The 21,803-nt window shown below is 36.1% G+C and overlaps 1 protein-coding gene across 11 annotated transcripts in view; it reads left to right on the top strand.

The window, feature by feature from the left end:
- Positions 1-21,803, top strand: part of LOC5573441 (oxysterol-binding protein-related protein 8) — a 165,726-nt gene that overhangs the window by 102,217 nt on the left and 41,706 nt on the right. For 6 of the 11 annotated variants that reach the window (XM_021837903.1, XM_021837902.1, XM_021837904.1 and 3 more), the window contains one exon: positions 845-900. In XM_021837903.1, coding sequence (XP_021693595.1) covers positions 845-900 — 56 coding nt within the window. Of the gene's footprint in view, positions 1-414; positions 901-21,803 lie in introns of those variants that run through there. The other 5 variants (XM_021837906.1, XM_021837908.1, XM_021837907.1 and 2 more) reach the window with 3 other exon arrangements.

Here is a 21,803-nt window from a genome sequence, read left to right as displayed (position 1 = left end):
CACTATGAGATGGTAAGTTTATATTTACATTACAGTACGTACGTGTTTGGAATATTTTTCATAATTTTTCCATAGTAATTTCCATATTAACCTACATTATCTTTGGATCACCTTTCGAGCTGAAAATTTTATAGAACTACATTTATCGAAAGGATGATAAGCGAGATAAGAAGGATAGAATATTTCAACTTTTTTTTACAATTCGAACCGCCCTAGTGCCACATGGGAGGGAATCGTTCGATAAACTGCAGAAAACACCCACTCGTTTTCGACGCGAAAACTGAGATAAGCCGGAAACCCCAGTTTAGCACAGAAGAAAGTGAATCGAAGAAAGAAGCATGCGATGTGAATGACGATGATGCAAGTCGTGGCGATCCTTCAATGTTTTCCCTCCTAGCTGTGTGTAGTGTTAGATTGTGCACAATTCTTTTTTTGCTTTCATACTCTATATTTTCAGTGTAGATAAGAAGCAACTGCTTGTGCGAGAAATAAACATTAGCTGCTGTTATTTACGTTGTGTTCTATGATTTTCTCTGTGTTTGGTATCATGCTCAAAATCAAAACAATCCGTCACCATCGTCGGCGGCGCAGTGGCAGTGCTTAATTGAAACAATGTTGGCAGGCAGTGCACCTGTTCTATAATTATACCTCTCTGTATATACGTAAAACCTACAATAACACCACCAGATGCGAAAGAAGCACGAGACGAGTTAGCGCTCAGCTGCTCCAGCATTTGAAAAAAAAAGAATCTTAACAACAATTTCAACAATAACCAACCAACCAACTTTAATCCCGAGTTCAACCGGAAGACAAATCAGTATATGAGCTATGAAATTCTTTCTAGGAATCTCGGGATGGAACGACAGCAGTCCGAAGATTGACGCCGGCTTTCCAGATAAGGTGAGTTTTTAATATTTTGGTATGGTATAACCTACATATTTTTGAATCCGAAGGCAAACTAGAGATAATGACGGTTCTTCGACTTTTATACGTATAATTAACTAATCGATATTTAAATTTAATTACACCCATTACACAGACCGCAGTATGTGTTTATCTTTTCATAAATAATTACATAGTATAGGAATCTTAATTTCATTTCTGTCAAAGAGCTTGAAATCTAAATTGCGATATTATCCACATTTATTGTTTCCAACATACTTAGTTTTTAAGGGGTTGTAAAACAGTTTGTTAAAATGTCGAATTCTGGTCTCTAAACCGTTTTGAAACCAAAAGATTATTCAATATCAAGCCTGTTTGATGCAGTGTTGTAAACACTCGAAATTTTTCGCGACGTTCGTTTCGCTACCATGGTTAGCAGTCAAATGATTTCTGTACACTCATCCGCTACCGTTACCTCTCACAGAAAGCACAAGTGGTAGAATGAACATCAAGAAACACAATAACTGTGGCATGAATGTCGCCTGACACGATGACATTTTCATAAAGCATGAGTTTTGTACAGATTTCAGAAATGTTCGATCATAAACTACAAGAATAGTTCAGTGTTTTTTGTTATTTCGAATGTGTCAGACATACAATTGAATTAGCTTTTATTATGAAAATTTATAGGAATAAGCTTGATTTGCTTCTGAAACGCCGGGACCACTAGTTTTAAATAAGCATTTAAAATTTCATTTCCTATACCGTTCTGATTCAAATTTCGGACAGCTTTAAATTGTGAACACTCTACTTTGTATGGGACAAGTTTCATTTGAAATGTTTCAAAGTTTTCCGTTCAAAAGTTCCTAACTTTCAGACACGTTTTAATAAGAATTTGATGGGGAGTATAATTTACAATTTATCTATTTTAGTTTTGCTTTTTGTGAGCTGTCCGGAATTCGAAATAAAGTTTGCTTCAGCAAAATTGATCTTGCGTCCGGAATAAGTATCATGGAAAGATCAATAGTTTTTATTTTTTTGGGGTAATTCAGCTCAAAACGGTACCTTGCCGGATAAAATTTTCGACGCTTCACGCAGCGAGAAAACTTTTTCCAGATCGTTCGTTGGCTCGAATTATAATAATCGAATGTCAACGAAAACGTGTCGACTACTGTGATTGCTAAAAACAAAAAGAGCCTAAACGTTTTCTAAATAATCTCATAAATCGATAGATTCACGAAATTTTATTTTTTTGTAATTGAAATTTTTAAACTATTCGTCCTTGTTTTTCATCAAAGAAACCTTGCAAACAACACTATAAATTCTTGCGAAAATTACTGCATGGAGTCTTAGAATTTCATGGATAATATTGACAACAAATCCCTCAAGTAATCAAAATGAAATTTTTTCAACAACCCGTGGGAGAGCCTTCGTAAAGAAGCCTGGCGAATATCTGAGCTCCTAGAAAATTCATAATCTCATACCGGATTTTTCCACAGGTTCTGCAGGAATTCCCTAGAGGAAGACCTTCAGGATTTGTTCAGAGCATTCAGAGCTGTCAGTATACGCTTTATCAAATGTGCAAGTATTCTTCAACTATTTATTCCAGGAAATCCTTCAATGCTGATACTTTGAGTAATTTCCACATGCGTTGTTACGGTAATTCCCTCGGGGATTCTCGCAAAATTTCCTCCAGAGATTCTACCGGTAATTCTTCCATCAATTTCTTCATGTGTTTCTCACACTGCCGGGTACTACTTTTTTGTATTATTTGAAATTTTGTCTATTTCGAGTCCTTAAATTATGAATGCTTTCGACTTAATCGATCAAACCAGTAAGTTTATGTTCTAGAAAACTCGAAAAAAAACACAAGTTAATTTGTAGTAGGTATTATGAAGTACAAAAATCACACTAAAAATGTACGTAGAATGTAATTTGAATTATTTTATTTTCTGACTGCTCATCTTATATGTCAAATGAGCTATGCTTTACTATAATTAAATTAATGTTTTTTTTTTCAATTGAGATTCCTCCCATATTGATAAATAATACTTGCTTTCAAGTGTTGTTTCCTCAATACTTACTTTTGTTGAATGATGCAAATATGCAGTTGTGGACAATACAAGAATTACGAAAATAATACCTTCAAGAAATCCTTCAAAAATTCCTCCGTTAGTTCTCACTTGGGTTTTCAGTAATTCCTTAAAAGGTTCCTTCCGAAATGCTACCTATTTTCTCCCAAGAATTGTTTGCTAATTACCTACAATAAAATACCTCAAGGAACCGTTTACAACATGTCTTCAGACCAGTCCTTTAATAACTGCTATAGCAGTTATTTCAGTGTTTTCTACAGAAATTCTTCAAGGATGTCTCAATAAATTCATTTAGGTTATCCTTAGGAAGTTGTTCAAGGAATTCCTTAATGAGATTTGAAGAGAGATATCCTTGTGCTTTATCCAGGGTACTGCTTCGAGGTAATTTCCCTTGCATTGTTCAAACATTTATTTGCAGCTTTTACCAGGAATTGATACAGTAAGATCTCCAATTACTGATATACACATTAATACAGATACACTGCCCGAGGTTTTCCAGAGACTCTTCCAGAATATTACACACGGTATTTTTTTCATCGATTTATAACAGGAATTCTTCAAGGGTCCTGAAGTTTCTTAGAGTTTTTTTGCAAGAGTATATTAAATATTTTTCAGCCAAATTGATCGGAGAGCACTGAATTTCCTTTGGAAATACCTCCTGGATTATTTCAGCAAATTATACAACAATTTATGCACACTTTCTTTGTTAATGCATTAGAAAAAATCACGAATAAATTCCATGTTAAATTTCTAGGTAAATCTCTGAAAAAAAAAGGATACTATGAGAAAAAAATCTGGGATAACTTCATCTGAGAAAAACTTGAGCTTGTTTTTAGGTAAACCTTAACAATTTTCTGGAAAATTTCTATGAAATTTCATGGAAGAATTATAATTTCTGCAATGGGTTACATGCTTGGCCTGATTCGCTAATCGCTGCATAGTAACGCACATGCGCACAAAGAATCGCTAAAAGGTAACGTGAAAAATATTTGTATGGCGAAAAGCATCTAACTTATAATTTCTCTAAATTGGGAACTATTTTCGAAAAAAAATATTTGGTACCTTTTCCACGGCCATCCATACTAATTTCCATAAGATATTCTTGCTCCATAAGACATACTGTTTTAATATGTGCGGAAAAATCAATATGTTTTGAATTAATTGGGAGTCAAACCTTGTTTTTCAGTCTTACATTCTTATAATATTTCGCATTTTTCGCGTTGGCGAGTTAAGTACATTTTATTAATTGTTTGTAGTAAACATTTGCCTTAATACTGTAATGTTTACATAATCCTTAATTAGTACTCAAATTATTCTTATTCTGGATTAAAGATCAAACAATTGATTTGAACTACGTGAAATTAGAGGTGGCACTTTTGCCCCGGGCGTCGCTCTTGCCCCATGTCCCCCTAATTAGACTCAGAATTTGATTTTGCTGGTACAAAAACATCAACAGTGCTCTCCGAGCAACTTCTTCGACGTTGAGATTGCTTTCAATATATTTAGTATTGAAGCAAATAAATAAAGACCTCCATGTTCCTTGCAGTTGCCCAAAATTGGATGGCTTAGCTTAGCTTAGCTTAGACTGATTACACATATCAATGGTTGCTATTCCGTGATTGACCGAAGTCAGTGAAAATGCACAAAGAATCAACTAGAAGTTCGGCTGGGATTGGCCATTTTCTTCTTCAGTGTGCATAATTCAGTGCCAGTCAATAACGGCGCCGGCCACGTCCTTGTAGTCAGGTGGGATTGGGGGAAGGAATGTTAGTGTGTAACCTTTGCTATTTGGAGACCGTGTTTGCCTTTGCATCTCCACAAAGGTTACTGGGGGGGATGTTTGTTAATGGGTAGGATCGTTGGGTCACAGGATTCACTTTGATAAGCGATTAGACCATGATAAATAATTATTTGTGAGATATAAACATGCTTATATGTAAATATAATATTTTCATTTGATACGAACAATATCTATGTAGAGAAAAATTATGCCGACACTTGAGGTGACGAACCTTTCAAAGTTTGTTGAATAAAGTGAACCTTTCGCAAGTCTTCTTTTGTAGTGTCGAACCCTTCAAAGTTTTTTTAAATTACAAAAATAAAGGTAATAAGAAAAAGGTTTTTGAAAATAATAATAATAATAATTTATGAATCAGAGTTTATGTCGACACTCACAGTTTGTTGAAAAATCATGTTTACGTCTCACCGTTGTAACGATTAAAGGTGCAGTCATACATATTTTATAGATTAGAAATAGTAGCATGAAACGAGCTCACCAAATGATCCGTCATCTTTGAGCAGCGACTATCCACTTTCCGCTTCACTCGTTTGCTCGGCAATATAAAGGCACTCAGAGAAAATAGGCGCGCGACCCGAGAGGGAAAACAACTGATGACTGCTCGGGCTTTCTTGACGCACTGCCCAGGAGCAAACGTCAACGTCGAAAGATCAAAAAGAACTAACCGAATGCGGCAATTTTTCACTTTACTCGACCGATGCACGACATGTTTGATCTTGCCCTCATTGCCGGCCCCCGGAGGAGCAAGCGTCAAGGTGAAAGGATCAAACACAACTAAAGGATCACGCCACTTTTTCACTTTCACTCGACCGACGCGCAACATGTTTGATCTTGCCCTCATCACCGGCCCCCGGAGGAGCAAGCGTCAAGGTCGAAGGATCAAACACAACTCCCTTGCAGTTGCCCAAAATTGGATGGCACATTAAGTAATCCAGCAAAGTCTAGAATGCCGTGAAAGCTGTACTGCGATCTGTCAAACTTGGGTTTGCTTTTGCAGTACCAAGGGACCAAATACAGTACTAGAGGTGGTCCTCAATCTGAACCCGACTACTATGTCTCTATTCGTCTCTAATTCGTCTCTAGATCAACGCATTGCCTAATTTCGCACGTTTTGATAAAAATCTTGAGAAAAAATTGAGTTTAACTCATCCAGTCGTCAATTTTCACAAGTTTGCCCAAATTGCGATGTAAAACTGTTAATACGATATATAGATAATAACAAATAAGATTTCTTATATTAAGGTGAAGATAAATTTAAACTGTATCTCGAATTTTTCATGAGTTTTTGAAAATTTATAGTTAGAGGTTTTAAAAAATTCCATTGACTATAATCTCCAATTTTCGGAAATTCGGAAACAAGGGCATATGTGGCATAACCGTTTTCCCTTCGTCGATCGTCTCTTCAGTGAACAAAGGTGACAAGATGTGGGTTTGTTAGCATTTTTTTCACTTCAGACCGCTTGGCAGCGATGCAATCGTTCTGAGGTGAAAAAATGCTGACAAATTTGTGTCTTGTCAGTAGATGAAAAAACCGAATTTAGTACTATACCATTCAATTCCAATTTGTATCCTTTGACAGATACGCGTATTTCGACCTCAACTGTAAGGCCGTCTTCAGTGTCGTGTACTAGACTCGACTTATATTGCGTCTTGTCACCTTTATTTACAGAGAGGAATGATAGATGAAAAGAAGTCGAACACGCGACTAACGCCCTTATTCTGGCATATGCTTGAATAAGGTCTAAGCGTTACTTCAGGATTATATCAGTAGTTTTTTTTTCTGAGAATATACTCAGAAAATCCTCCAGAAAGTCTAAAAGTTCCTCTAAAGATGCCTCATGAAATTTCTTAATAATTCCTCGAAAGAAAGGTTTTCTGAATAATTATTCGAACGTAATTTATTTTGGTAATCCAGATAATCCATAGAAAGCAGAAATTCTGGAAATTTGGTTTGAAGGAATCAGTGGCGATTCCCTAACCTCAAATCTACCTGTTCCACGAATGGAAATTCTTGAATTTCAGCAACAAATTTGCATGAAATGAGTAGAGATTTGTTAGAAAAGACGATTTCAATGATTAACTTTTCGATTTATAATCTAAATTTGCCGAAATAGTCATTTTCAGAGTCGTAGAACAGGTAAAAAGTGAGGTTACGAGTCGCCACTGGAAGGAATCTCTTCGTTAACCTTTCGGTCGTCGCGCGATTTTTTGTAACGCGAGTAGTCGCGCGTTGTACTTTGTACAACACCCTTGGTTTTACGAATATCCCAGGAGTCTGACCACTTAGAAAGATGACGTCTTCAGCAAAATTGCTCAGTAGCTTAAGGGCTATTATCATTATAGCTAAGAAATTCGGGATTTTGCCACTAGGCGGCGCTAGTGAGCATGAAATTTTTGTTTCTCAGATCTCATGATCCTGACCACTTAGAAAGATGACGTCTTCGGCAAAGTTGTTCGGTAACTCAAGGACTATCATTGTTTGAGCTAGTTGATTCAAAATGTTGCCACTAGGGGGCGCTAGTAAGCATAAAACATTTGTTTCGCAAATATCTCAGGAGCCTGATCACTTAGAAAGATAATGCCTTCGGCAGAGTTGTTCAGTAGCTCAAATTCTTTCTTTGTTTAATCCTTAAAGTTCGGGATTTTGCAAAATAATGATAGTTTCTGAGCTTCTGAACAACTTTGCCGAAGGTGCCTGTCTAAAAAGTCGAGATCCTGCAGTATCCGCAAAACAAAAATTTCATGCTCACTAACGCCGTCTGGTGGCAAAATACTCTATTTCTTGGCTCAAATAATGATAGCCCTTGAGCTACTGAACTACTTTGCCGAAGACACTATCTTTCTAAGTGGTCAGGCTACTGAGATATCTGCAACCAAAAGTTTCATGCACACTAGTGCCGCCTTGTGGCAAAATTTTGAATCAACTACCTCAAACAATGATAGTCCTTAACATACTAAACAACTTTGTCGAAGACGCCATCCTTCTAAATGACCAGGATCCTGAAATATTTGCAAAACAAAAGTAAAACTTCCATGCCCACTAGGGCCACCTAGCGGTCAAATTCCGAATTGGATGAGGTACCATCAGATAGCGTTTCACCTCTAGAACAACTTTACTAAAAATCCCAAGTTTCTATATTATCTGGATTTTGAGATATACCGATTTAAAACTGTGGTTTACTCGAACCGTATATAGTGCGTACATTATTATGCGGCTTTCATGTACATTTGTTGATTTTACCGCATTATATAGGGTCATACTGTAAATAAAAATCGTCGAGTACTGTTCTTAAGAAGATTCTTGAGGAATACATTTTGGTTTTTTGTCGATAGATATCTTTGTTGCAAAATGATAACATATAATTCACAACTGTTGTACAAAGTACAACAGCGCGACAGCCCGAAGGTTAATGCATAACAAATATTGTGAGAGTTCTTGAAAATATTCATAAAAGATCTTGGAGGATTTCAGAGCATTGTTGGAAGCACTACAAATGCAAAAGTTAGCAAAAAACTTGTAATTTATTGCTCTGTTAATGAGATTTTCTGCCCTAGGCTGGTTCATCTCATATCAGAAAACTTATTATTAGCATTATTGAATCCCTGAATGCATTTGTTCAATAATCTCTAGATAAATTCCTCAGGGAAGTAAACCTAGGCAAAATTCATATCGGAATCCTAAAATAAAAAATACATTTTTTGAAAAAAATCTATGTGATTCCTGTAAAAAAAATTAGCTCTGCTGATATTCGGCAGTGAAATTTTCTCAGGATTTCCGAGTATTCTTGGAGAAATTCAAGGTGGAATGGCTGAAAGAAATACTTGAATTTTATTGGAGAATGCTTTGTAGATTTTTTTCTTAGATTACAGGATTCCTAAAGAAATGTTTGGATTAGTTTATGGAGAAGTAATTTAAAAGTTCTTATAACACTAAATGGAATAATTTTTTGTGATATTAAAAATATTAGGAGAAAAGGAGCATCTTGGGGAAGCTTAGAGAAGTTCCTGGAGAAGTATTGAAGAAAAATATGGAAAAAACATCTATAAGAATTTCGAAAGAAAATTCTAGGGAAATCACTGTTGAGTTCTTCGACCCAATTCTCCGATATAGTTCTTCATTAATGGCTGGGACTTTTTTTTACTTATCTTGTTTATTTGGTAGGCTCGGGCGCCGTATGGCATAACAGAGCCGAAATCTTTCTTTTTGTTTACATTACATACATTTTGAAATTTGTATTTATTTTAAAAACTATGTTAGTTTGGGAAAGTTTTAAGGTTAGGGAATACATTTGTACATCAGGAAAGGAAAGGATTTTTCGGGATATCTTAAGCTACTTAGACTATTTTGCTGATGAAGCTTGAAGGGACAGGAAGTCCAGATCTGTAACTAATCTAAACAAAAACGATTTATGGGAGACACGACGAGAAGAAGACAATTTGAAGGGAAAAAAAAGACAGGGAACGAACGACAATCAAACTCGGACATGGCTGGGACTTTACCTTGGAAAAAAAACTTGAATAAACGATCTAGAAAGTTTGTAATACAACTTGAGTAGAGTAAAAGTTTTTGCTCAGTTTATTAATACGATCTTTAACTTTGATTCATGCAAATAGTTCATTATCTATCTGCCAAAAGTGTACTTATTTCAATTCAAATTACACAGCGTAACAAAAATGACATGTTTGCGTGTCTCAAGAACCAAATTATGTGTCTCTAGTAGATTTGGGGCTGCTGAATCTGATGCCGTTCTCAGAAATGTTCCTGCACGTCACAATTTTTAGCTACAGGTCGCCAAAGTTGTATAAAACACTGCTTTTATTAATGTTTACATGAAATTTAAAGTACAATTTATCATACTTTTTTGTAATCTAATCCACCAAACATGCAAAATAGAACTTGAACTTTCATTTCAGACAAAATTTGATTGAAATTGCGCGATTAAATTTCGATTAAACCGATTTTTTCAACATGCTTGCAGTCTCCATACAAAATTCTTCGTTTCTTCTATACGGCAAAATACAACAATTCTCTAAACCATCAAAAAATAACTTTTCCGTATCGAAAATAATACAAACTTTAATGATAAGTATTGTTATACACATAAAGTTTGAATTCAGTGGCAAATTAAGCCAATATATTACCTTACAAGCTGGGAAACTTGCATGCAAGTTGGCTGAAATAGTCATTTTTTGCATTTTCAACAGTCAATATCTCAAAAACTGGACGTGCTATGATATTTCTGAAAACGGCAATGGATTCAGCAACCCTTAAGTAAGTGAATAGCGGTATTTTGGTGCTAGAGACAAAAACGTGTTCCGCAGTGTTACCAACTCAGTGATTTGGAATTCTTCCGAAAAACGGCTGGAAGGTCAGAGAAAGTTAGGGATTTTTTTTTTCAAAATTCAGTCGACACCCTGCATAGTCAAAACAGACTAAGCATTGGAGATGGCATGGGTAAATGTACGAAAACTTGTCCTTTCTAATGTTGCACAAAATGTCATGAAGGGTCATAAGAGAAAACTAAGAGCATTTGCGGAACACAATATAAATAAAGTGATCATGGCAAAGCTTAGAAAGATGTTTTGTTTGATACTATGCAAATTTTAGGATAATCGGTTAAGAGGCGAATTTTGGCGATTTGTTGTTTGTATTGCAATTTTAACTTGAACAACCTTTACTAATGGAAGGTTATTGTGAATTCAGAGATTCATCCTTCCTTTTGTTCGTGATATCTACCACAAGTTTATATTTAGTTTTTATTTCAATAAAGATTCAATAAAGATTATTGCTACTAATAAAATTTCACTTCCTCCAATTAGTCCCACGGCAGAATAGCACCGCTTCTACCCTACTGTTTTCTTGTTTCAGCTAGTGTCGAAACTTTCATCAACATAAAAAACTTGTGTATGCTCAGCTCTGGAGTACAATGCTGTGTATTTTATAATCCCGAGTTGATATATATTTCGTCATCCCTATAATATTACTACTCTCGGTTATTTCTTCTTATAATGGACAAATAACCGCTCTCAGGCGTTACGTCCCGAATGGCACATAGTCTGCACCTGCGCTTAGTGTTCCTTTGAGCACTTCCACAGTTGTTAATTGAGAGCTTTATTTGCCACCACCCTCAGCTTGGTCTGACTGAATAGCTGCGCATTTACCGTTACGGCTTTCAGAGCTTTTCATCTATTATCTAATAGATAATAGATGTGACAATTAAGTAGGCGTCCAGAAGCGTCGCTCGCTTTATCCGCACAGCCCACATCTGTAAACTGACGGTGAAGGTCAACCCTTAGCTCATAGCATATGCCCAAAATGTTCAGTTTCGTCGCAATGCCCTCTGGTCTAGTGAGCTACGCAACTTTGGCAGCTATCAAGCCTCCCCCGGACGATGTGCGTTGATGCGTGCTTTACATGTTTCCTCGTTTCATCAACAAATGCATATTATGATATTTGTACATACCTACTTACGTACAAACAAAGTAAGGCATACAGAACAACAGAAATGAAAACATTTGGAACGTGAACAACGGAACGTGAAGCGCGTATTTATCCAATACGCGAGTCCGGTCGCTTGTTTGCGGCAATGCTTGGAGTTTGTTCAAGCGATAAGAGTTATTTATTTGAACAATTTAACGAAAGTGTTTTTGAGCTTGGGGAAGTTGTGGAGAAAATTCTTCCTAAAATTCTGGAGAATCGGACAGAATTTTCATATCTTCTTTTTTTCTTCTTCTCCTTCTTCTTCTTCTTGTCATAACGTTCTCACTGGGAAATAGCCTGCTTCTCAGCTTTTCTTATAAGCACTTCCATAGTTATTAACTGAGAGCTTTCTTTGCCAAAGTTACCATTTTCGCATTCGTATATCGTGTGGCAGGTACGATGATGCTCTATGCGCAGGGAAGTCAAGGAAATTTCCATTACGAAAAGATCCTGGACCGATCGGGAATCTTACCCTACCCTCTGAAGGTGTCACAGTAAGGCTTTGCTTTGTAGCTGCGGACTCTATATTGCAGGCAGCCGCTAAGAACTTCCCCACAAATTCGCAATCGTTTTTCTTGAGAATTTGTTATCAATATGACGTCTTAGTTTCGTCTGGAATACTTCAATTATTATTTCATAAATCCGAGGAGGATTTCTTCAGAAATTCATCATCCTTTATTCAGCTCAGGTTCCGAAGAATTTAGGTCAATGCCGCTGTAGATTATAGTCATCGAATATCGATTGGGTTTCATGTGTCTCTGTGTGTCACATTATGATTCTTTGAAATATTGAAATGCTATGGAGCAAGGCTTCCGCTTCTTCCATCCGCAAAGTGCATTAAAAATCAATTATTCATGTTGAAACACACTAGCCCTATTGCTAACCGACACTTACGAACCGTTGTCGGCCTTTGATGGAGCTACATTGTTGAATCCTTCCTATCCACTGAAATTAATTACTCTTAGGCAACAGACGGGCAGTAGATTGCTTTAACCCCCCGAGGAACAGACAGCCGGACAGCAGTAGCCAACTTATAGCCATCGTCGTCCAGTTCTGATTGGATGTCACTACAGGTTCTGTCGACAATCTATCACCATCTACAGAACGGGACTCGCAGCAGGCAAAAACTATTAGTCTGAAAGTTACTACAACTGCAGCGGTTTTCCTCAACAACAAAAAAGCTATCCTCTGCAATCAGTCACCCAGCCGGGCTGGGGGTGTTGACAGGGTGAACCGGTCATTGGATTCGTTCCCCCGGGCGGGCTGGACTGTACGTTGCAACAACATCACCAGTCAATTGTCCGCTATTGCCACGTTTGATTGCAATAGATCGCCATTACCACCCACCTCCCCAATTAACACACCACCGTTGGGCAATCGTAACCGTTTAGTGTTATTATCCTTCTTAATTTTTTATTACGCCGGCTCCTTGGGGCGGCCCAGAAGACCTCTCTCGGCATTAGAACACAGTTAAAAAAATCAGTGAGTAAAAACAAAATCGAATTTAGTACTATAACATATAATTCCAACTAGAATTTGTACCATTTGACAGATACGCTTATATCGAACTAAATTGTGCAAGGTTGTCTTCAGTGTCGACCAGTGAATGAAATTGTCGCGTAAATGAGACGAAAATGGGCATTTTCCAAGCAACCCGACAGTTTGTTGCCGCTTTTATCTGCGATAAACATAATTCGTGTAGCTACCCGAGCAGAAGAAAATAACTACTGAATACCAAACTAAGGCATTCCATACCAGATAATTTCCAATACTTACAACCTGAATGAGGTATGAATGAGCCCTGCATAAGAGGTAAAATACCTCAAATAATACCTTCTGCATATTCTACAAATACCAAGCTGATAATTAGATCAGGTATTGTAATACCTAAATAATACTTGATGGGTTTTCATATAAAAGTGAAATTTTTCAATAGTAGTTACCTACCTACCTAGTTACCTACAGCAGTCCTCAATAGCTATTGAATACCAAAATAAAGTATTTTCAATCGTTTCAAACATTTTTCCAATACCATTATAATACCAAAATGAGGTATTGACAACTGAACAATACCTAATTATGGTATGATACCAAAATATGGTATGCAGTGGCGCGGGAAGTGGGTAGGACAGGTAGGACATGTACTACGCACTAAAACACCTGGGTAGGACAGTCAAAGGATTGTCCTACCCACGATTCAACGAAAAAAAAAAAAAAAAAAATTCGGTGCAAAGAATTTTACAGAATGTTTGCTGCTCATCCATTTGTTACCTACAAATATATGAGGAAATTAGAACAAGCTCACTGGTTGTAAAGGTAAGCTTTTTGGCCTATTTTTGTCAAATTTGTTCTATAAAATTGGCATAAAAAGAATTTAAATAAATATTTTTTAATATGAATAATAACAAAACTTGATTCAATGAATGATGCAAATGACATGATTGGTTATTTACAGAGACTTGGTCTCTAATTCAATGCAAGTTTCTAAAAAGTTTATATTTTTATTTTTTTTTTTAGTCAAAATGGTCTCTAAAATCTTTTTTTCCCTTATTCTGCTTGAATGGGATCCTGGCGCAAAATTGTACAGGCTCCAAATAAACCTTCAGAGAATATTATGGGTTCAAGAGCCTCTTCAAGAAATTCGTCTCAGATTCCCCGAGGAAAAGCTTCAGGAATTATCATAGTGATTTTATTTGAAATACTTTCTCCTACAAATTTGAAATACTTTCTGTACAAATTCCCCCTTAAATTCCACCAGCGATTTTTCAAAGGATACTTAGAAGAATTTCTTCAAATTTCGCTCCAATAATCTTTGAAACCTCCAAAGCTATTACTTTCAGTAATTTCTTCAAAAAACTTCTACAAAATTTCTTCCTAGGAAATTCACAAAGGTTTATTCTTATTATTATTTATTATATAATGTTTTGAAAAAATAGCTTAAGAGTTTTTTTACAAGGAACCCTGCAAGAATTTCTTCAAATGTTCATGTAGATTCCATCAAGAATCCGTCCACGTTTCCTCCCAAAAATCAAAAATTGCTTGAGGGGTTCTTCGGACAAATCTATTTTTTCAAGGGATTCTCCTGCAGTTTTACCAAACATTTCTTAAAAAGTATCTCAAAAAATTCCCATGTAATCTTCAAAAGTTTATTTAAGGTGTTACACCAGCTTATACTACAAATTTTTTTCCAGTAAATCCTCCGATCATTCCTACACAATTTTCTGAAGAGATTTTTTCAGTGTTTTTCGAGAAATTCCTATAGAAATTCTGCGGAATCAATCCCGAAATTCAATTGATTTGCTTATCTTTGCAAATTATCTAGAATTTTTTTTTTAACTTACCACAAAAGGGTGACATTAAAACTTACCCTAGTTTCATCAAAGGGTACTCTAGGATTTTCTTTAGAAATACCTCACGGATTTATTTTAAGAAAAAAGTCGGCATTTTCCTTTTTTTTTATTTAAGACTTATTTGAGAAAATCTCAAAAAACTACTAGAGAAATCTCTGAAGAATTCTTAGAAGGAATCTCTGGATCAATTGCTGAAGGTATCTTTAGTGAAATCCCTGGTAAAAATGCCTAGAATTTGCTGGAGAAATTATTGATTAAATTTTAGAAGACGTTTTGGTCGGGAGCCTTGAAGCGATGAGGAGCCTGAAGATGGGAAAATTTTCTCAAAGAATTTTTGATGGAATTAAGATGATTTCTGAAACAATCTTTGGAGAAATTCCATTTCTGTGGTTTTCCTTGGGAAAATTCAGGTTGAATTTTAGGTATCCTAATAAACATCTTGAAGAAATTCATTTGGAAATAATCACTAAATGAACTTTTTTGGAAATTTCCGAAGCAATATATGAATATTTGTCCTACCCATGGTTTCAAACGTGGCCGCGCCTCTGATGGTATGCATAAGTTATTGCAAGTTATTGTTTCCTTCTCGGATACTGACTATAAGTCAAGATCGATCCGATCATTTTCGCTGGTTTCACTTTATCGGCTCTAGACTTAAATAATAAAAAAAAGGTAAATAAAAATTGTTGTCACCGACGGGATTTGATCCCATGTCAATGGACAAAAACGTTTTTAGAACACGTGCACCATAACCACACGATCACGTTAGCTGAACGAAAGAAGAAACAAATTTGATATATAAAAGCAACATGCGGAAACGGAGGACATTCAAATCGACGCGATATTACAATTTATTTTTTGCTGTGCAGATATGGGTGCTAACGACACAGCACCTGCCATACATTAGAAACCGTTCGGTGCCATGGCGAAATTCGTGTTTCGTTGTGGTTGTTTGTTCAACTTCCTTTCGACGGGCTCGCTTTTCCTGGGGCTCGCCTTCAACTAGAATGGAGGAGCGTACAGGAAAAGTGAAAGCAAACGCGATAGGTTACGTGAAAAGCGGAATTCCTTCGGAAACGGTTTTACATGTGGCAATCGCGCCACTTCTGTGAGATGGGTGAGGGTGGGTGCAACATACTGTGAAAATGTGCGAAGAACTTTTATTGCTCGACTCCGGGTGAGTTTATTCAAGCGGATTGCTGCGGAGATGTGCCGTCCGGTTTTTGCTGATGACCGTTTGTACTGTTTGTTCAGTTAGAAGTGGGAAAGTTTTCACTTGAATGTTTAAGGATTTTATTTCAATTTTCAGGCGCCACTTCAATAACTAGGTAATTTAGAAAATTCGTAAAGGGTATCCCAATAAATAATTTCGGATTGCCTCTCTTTGCAATTCTTACAAAATCAGTTTGTAAGTTCTCTTGCAGTTGTTTCAGACATGTTTCAATGAATTCCTTCAAATGATACTCTATGTGCTCTAGGTCTTCAGTGCGGTGACTTTGTCCTCTACAAAGCAAGTGTTTTTTCCAGTAATCGTACACATGTTGCTTAACCCCTCTACCGGCAGCTTCATTTTTGACCGCAAGACAAAAAAATTAATCGCGATAACTTTTTTGTTTCTCGGTATTTTTACATCATTTTTTCACAAGGTCTCAAAAAACTCTTCTAGTATTAGAATCTGTACCAACATTGATCATTGGTTATCTGGATCCAGAGATATTCCATAATTCCTTGGGGGACCGACGCGTAACCACAACCCACGTATATATCTTAGGCTACAGAATTTTTATCGTATTCGGATATTCACTATGCGGAACAATACATAAATTAGAGCATGTTGTGAAAAAATGAAGCAATTTGGTGCAGCCGTCTTTGAGTAATGAGTATTTACGTTGTTGGTACACGCTGGCTAAATAAAAAAAACTTCATAAAACATTATATAGTAATTTTCAGATATCTCTAAGAATTCTTAACCAATTTGTATGATTTTTTCAGAGTAGCTCCTTACTACATGCCATTGTATAGCCCACATTTTATTTTTTCGATAAGTTGACGTGAAACAAAATGGCCGCCTAAGACATTTTGTATGGAAAATGTCGGTCCCCCAAGGAATATTGGAATATCTTTGAAACCAGATCATCAATCATCAATATTGACACGGATTCTTAAACTAGAAGAGTTTTTTGAGAACTTGTGAAACAATCGTGCAAAAATACCGACAAACAAAGAAGTTATCGCGATTTGAACTTTTTTCTTGTGGTAAACAATGAAGCTGCCGGTAGAGGGGTTAAGAACGTCATCTAGTTAAGTTCATCTAGTTCATCGAAGAATGTCGAGGATTTCCTTAGCAGTTGAAGTATTGTACATATTAGGAGTACCTTAAGGATTTTCTCAGGAAAAACAACATCAAGAACTTCCTCAACATTCCATTTGAGCATTTCTCAACATTCCTCAGGAAACCATCAATGATGCATACAGATGTCATATCAATATTTTAGAAACTGGTTTCCTCTCGAATGGGATAATTTTGCGATATTTTGAAATAAGATCATGCAGAAATTACATGAAATGGTTCCTAGAAAAATATTCGAAGATGTTTCCAGTTTTACGATTTTTTCAGGTTTTCTTCATGATAAAAAATCATCCAAAAAACCTCCAAGCATGTCATCAAAATTACTTCAGATTTCTTTTGTTACACGTTTGAGCAGCAATTCGTACAAATAAATTTTCTGTAATCTACTCAGGGATTCTTTTTAAAGTTTCTCCTGGAATTGTGGAATTAGTCTTATTTACGAATAATTAAAAAAATCGTTACATAAATTCTTCTAAGGTTTCTGTTATTCTCTTGTTCTTGTTGTTGTGTCCGTGCAGTTAGTGTTGTCAGGCATCGTGTTGATTAATGTGATTTCGATTCCCGCTTTACTCCGGAAGACTTTTTGTGAAGAACGACTGTGCTACTGAGCGTTGTATGCTATTCCCTTGTAAAATATGATACTTGCTTAAAAATAATTTTATAATTATAAAATTGGATAAAATTGTTCTTAGAAGAAACTACAGCAGAAGAGTTATCATGTGTTTTTTTTTCTCCAGAAATTACACAGCGCAACAAAAATAAAAGTTTTGCGTGTCACAAGGTCAAATTATGTGGCTCTAGTAGAGTTGGGGTGTTAAATCTGATTCCGTTCTCAGAAATATTCTAGCACGGCACAAGTTTTAGCTACATGTCGCCAAAGTTCTACAAAACACTGGTTTCAATTATGTTTACATAAAATTTAAAGTATGATTCATCAAACTTTTATGTGATCTAATCCACCAAGCATTGAAAAATAGGACTTCTTTCATTTTAACATTTTATTTTAAATTGGTTAAAAAATCATGATTTAATTTAGATTAAATCGATTTTCCAACATGTTTGCGGTTCCCATAGAAAATTCTTCGTTTCTCTCATATGGCAAAATACAGTACTCTTCTAAACCATCCAAAAATAACTTTATATCATCAAAATTATTATGAACTTCGTTGATAAAAAATGTTATACACATGAAGTTTGAATTCTGTAGCAATCTAGCCAAATAAATTGCTATACAAACTGGCAAACTTGCATACAAGTTGATTGAAATAGTCAAATTTGGCATTTTTACTGACAATATCTCAAAAACTAGACGTGCTCTGATATTTTTGAAAACAGCAATGGATTTAGTAATCCTTAATTGAGTAAATAGCGGTATTCTGGTGCTTAAGCCAGAAACGTGTTCTGCAGTGTTATTGAAGGCAATCAAACAAAAACATGGATAATTGATTTAAGATTTTCGATAAACTTTCCTATGAATTCCTGACCAGTGGATTACAACAAAACTCTCGTGTTGAGTATCATACAGGCGTATCTGCAGTGATGATTTCTCTTCGTAGATTTTATCTTTGAATTATTACGCGAAATTCAATCAGTTTTAGTAACATTTTACTGTACAGTACGCTACAAGATTATGAGTATTTACTACTGAGTCAAAAATAGCAGTCGAAAAGAGTCGCCCGGCCAAGTAATTAGCTAAAGAGAAAATCGATGAAGAGAAATCGATCACTGCAGTTACGCCCCTATGATACTGAACGCGAAAATTGGATCACAATTATATCAACATTTGTTACAAATAACAAATTTTGTTTGAATTTTATTAGAAGCACGAGTTTGTTAAAGAAGCTATAACACAATTGAAACAAAATCAGTTATAATAACAAAGACTGCTTTAAAATTGTTCTACATATAATCATACTTATAAAACAATTATATTATAAACAAAGAATCCAAGAGTAGTTGGTTATACGTGATCAGATTTATTTTATATTAAGAAAATATCTAATTTTGTTATAGTCAGTTATGGAAGATAACACGATGAGTTGTATATTTGTTTAACTTTTAACACAAATAGTAAACAGTAACACAAACAGAAATATTTAAATTATAACATATTTTATTTCAATTTTGTACAATGTAGAGGAAATTTAGTTATAATTATTGTTAATTCAACTACTATTCAGTCAAAATTATAAAACATATTACAAAAAACGTCCAATCTAAGTAACACATTCTGTAATAATACAGTTGTAGTCCACTGGTCGGGTTGGCTTTAAGAGCTCCTTTATCTCTCAGAAATATTCTTCCAGGTATTTTTTCAGCAATTCCCCAAATCTCGATTACTTTCTCAAATCGACGTAAATAACTTCCATACGGTTTTGAGAAAATTAATTCAGAAGAATCACAACCTGTCTTCTAAAACTGTGTTAAAATGAATCACCTTTTTAACATTTTTTCAACGTTTACATTGCTTAAATTTAGCATACAATGAGCTCGCGTTCAAAAACTATGGAGTTCCTATTATTTCACACAATAATTTTATGACAAAATTATAAGCCGTTTTATTCAGTTACTTGCGACGTTTTTCTACCAGTGTAAAATCGACTCAAGTAGTGTTTTGTTTTGATTCGTGGTTAAGTCTCTTTGTCTCTCCATACAGCGGGGCGGCGAAAGTAGTGGTTAGGTTGCGAAAGTTGAAAATATTACTTTCGTCGTTTTGTAAATCCGGAAATTAAACGTTTTAAACGTAAAAATCGAGTTGGTTCAGAGTGAAACTTGTAGAATTTCGTCTGTGAAACACGTAGGATTGATAAAGTAAGTTTGTATACTTTTTTTTACTTGAGTCTGTATGAATAAGTTTTCGAGAAATGATTCATTCCTTTTTTCAAAGAGCTTTTGTTAAAATTAAATTAATTGTTCTTACTGTAATTGTAATATAAGTTTTTTTTTACAAATTTTCTTGTAGATATATCCTGTGAATTTTTTCTGAAGTTTTTCAGCAAATGATTGTGATTTTTTGGGAATTCCTTCAATATATCCTACGAGGACATCTGTTAGTTAGTCCCTTATGTTTGTTTTTCGAGAATCTAGATTTTTCCATCAATTTAAAGGATTATTGGAGCAATTCTTACCAAAAATTTTCCAATGATTCACCAAAAAACTCCTTCAACAATTCCAACGGTATGTCTTCAAAGATTGCATTGGTAATCATCTCAAAAATTCCACCAAGAACTCTTCCAGTAGTTTCCCATAGGAATTCTTCCAATATTTTTCAGATTTTTTTTTTTCAGTTTCTTCTTTAAAGATTGGCATCCTTGCTCCCAATTTTTTTGTCCTCTCGGAATCCTTCCAGAGATTCCTCTCGGAATCCTTCCATTGATTCGTCTCGGAATCCTCCTAGAAATCCCTCTCAGAATGCTTTCAAAGATTCGTCTTGGAATTATTCCAGAGATTCGTCTCGGAATCCTTTTAGAAATTCCTCTCGGAGTTCTTCCAGAGATTCCTCTCGGGATTCTTCCAAAGATTAGTATCGGAATCCTTTCAGAGATTCGTCTCGGGATTCTTCCAATGATTCGTCTTGGAATCCTTTCAGAGATTCCTCTCGGAGTCCTTCAAGAGATTCCTCTCGGAATCCTTCCAGAGATTCGTCTCGGAATCCTTCCAGAGATTCGTCTCGGGATTCTTCCAAAGATTAGTATCGGAATCCTTTCAGAGATTCCTCTCGGAATCCTTCCATTGATTCATCTCGGAATCCTCCTAGAAATCCCTCTCAGAATGCTTTCAGAGATTCGTCTCGGAATCCTTCCCGGGATTCGTCTCGGGATTCTTCCAATGATTCGTCTCGGAATCCTTTCAGAGACTCCTCTCGGAATCCTTTTAGGAATTCCTCTCTGAATCCTTTTAGAGATTCCTCTCGAAATCCTCTCAGAGATTCCTCCCGGAATCTATAAAGAGATTCCTCCCGAAATCTATTGAGTGATTCCTCCCGGAATCTATTTAGAGATTCCTCCCGGAATCTATTTAGAGATTCCTATTGGAATCATTTCAGAGATTCCTCTCGGAATCCTTGCAGAGATTCCTCTCGGAATCCTTGCAGAGATTCCTCTCGGAATCCTTGCAAAGATTCCTCTCGGAATCCTTGCAGAGATTCCTCTCGGAATCCTTGCAGAGATTCCTCTCAAAATCCTTGCAGAGATTCCTATCGGAATCTATAAAGAGATTCCTCCCGAAATCTATTGAGTGATTCCTCCCGGAATCTATTTAGAGATTCCTCCCGGAATCTATTTAGAGATTCCTATTGGAATCATTTCAGAGATTCCTCTCGGAATCCTTGCAGAGATTCCTCTCGGAATCCTTGCAGAGTTTCCTCTCGGAATCCTTGCAGAGTTTCCTCTCGGAATCCTTCCAGAGATTCCTCTCGGAATCCTTGCAGAGATTCCTCTCGGAATCCTTGCAGAGATTCCTCTCGGAATCCTTGCAGAGATTCCTCTCGGGATCCTTGCAGAGATTCCTCTCGGAATCCTTCCAGAGATTCCTCTCGGAATCCTTCCAGAGATTCCTTTCGGAATCCTTCCAGAATTTCCTCTCGGAAACGTTCCAGAGGTTCTTCTCGGAATCCTTCCAGAGATTCCTCTCGGAATCCTTCCAGAGATTCCTCTCGGAATCCTTCCAGAGATTCCTTTCGGAATCCTTCCAGAATTTCCTCTCGGAAACGTTCCAGAGGTTCTTCTCGGAATCTTTCCAGAGATTCCTCTCGGAATCCTTCCAGAGATTCCTCTCGGAATCCTTCCATTGATTCGTCTCGGAATCCTCCTAGAAATCCCTCTCAGAATGCTTTCAGAGATTCGTCTTG

This window comes from Aedes aegypti, chromosome 1 (genome assembly GCF_002204515.2).
Source record: "Aedes aegypti strain LVP_AGWG chromosome 1, AaegL5.0 Primary Assembly, whole genome shotgun sequence".
Lineage (NCBI taxonomy): Eukaryota > Metazoa > Arthropoda > Insecta > Diptera > Culicidae > Aedes > Aedes aegypti.
The sequence above is the reverse complement of the archived record's forward strand: the minus strand, read 5'-3'. Positions and strand labels throughout refer to the sequence as shown.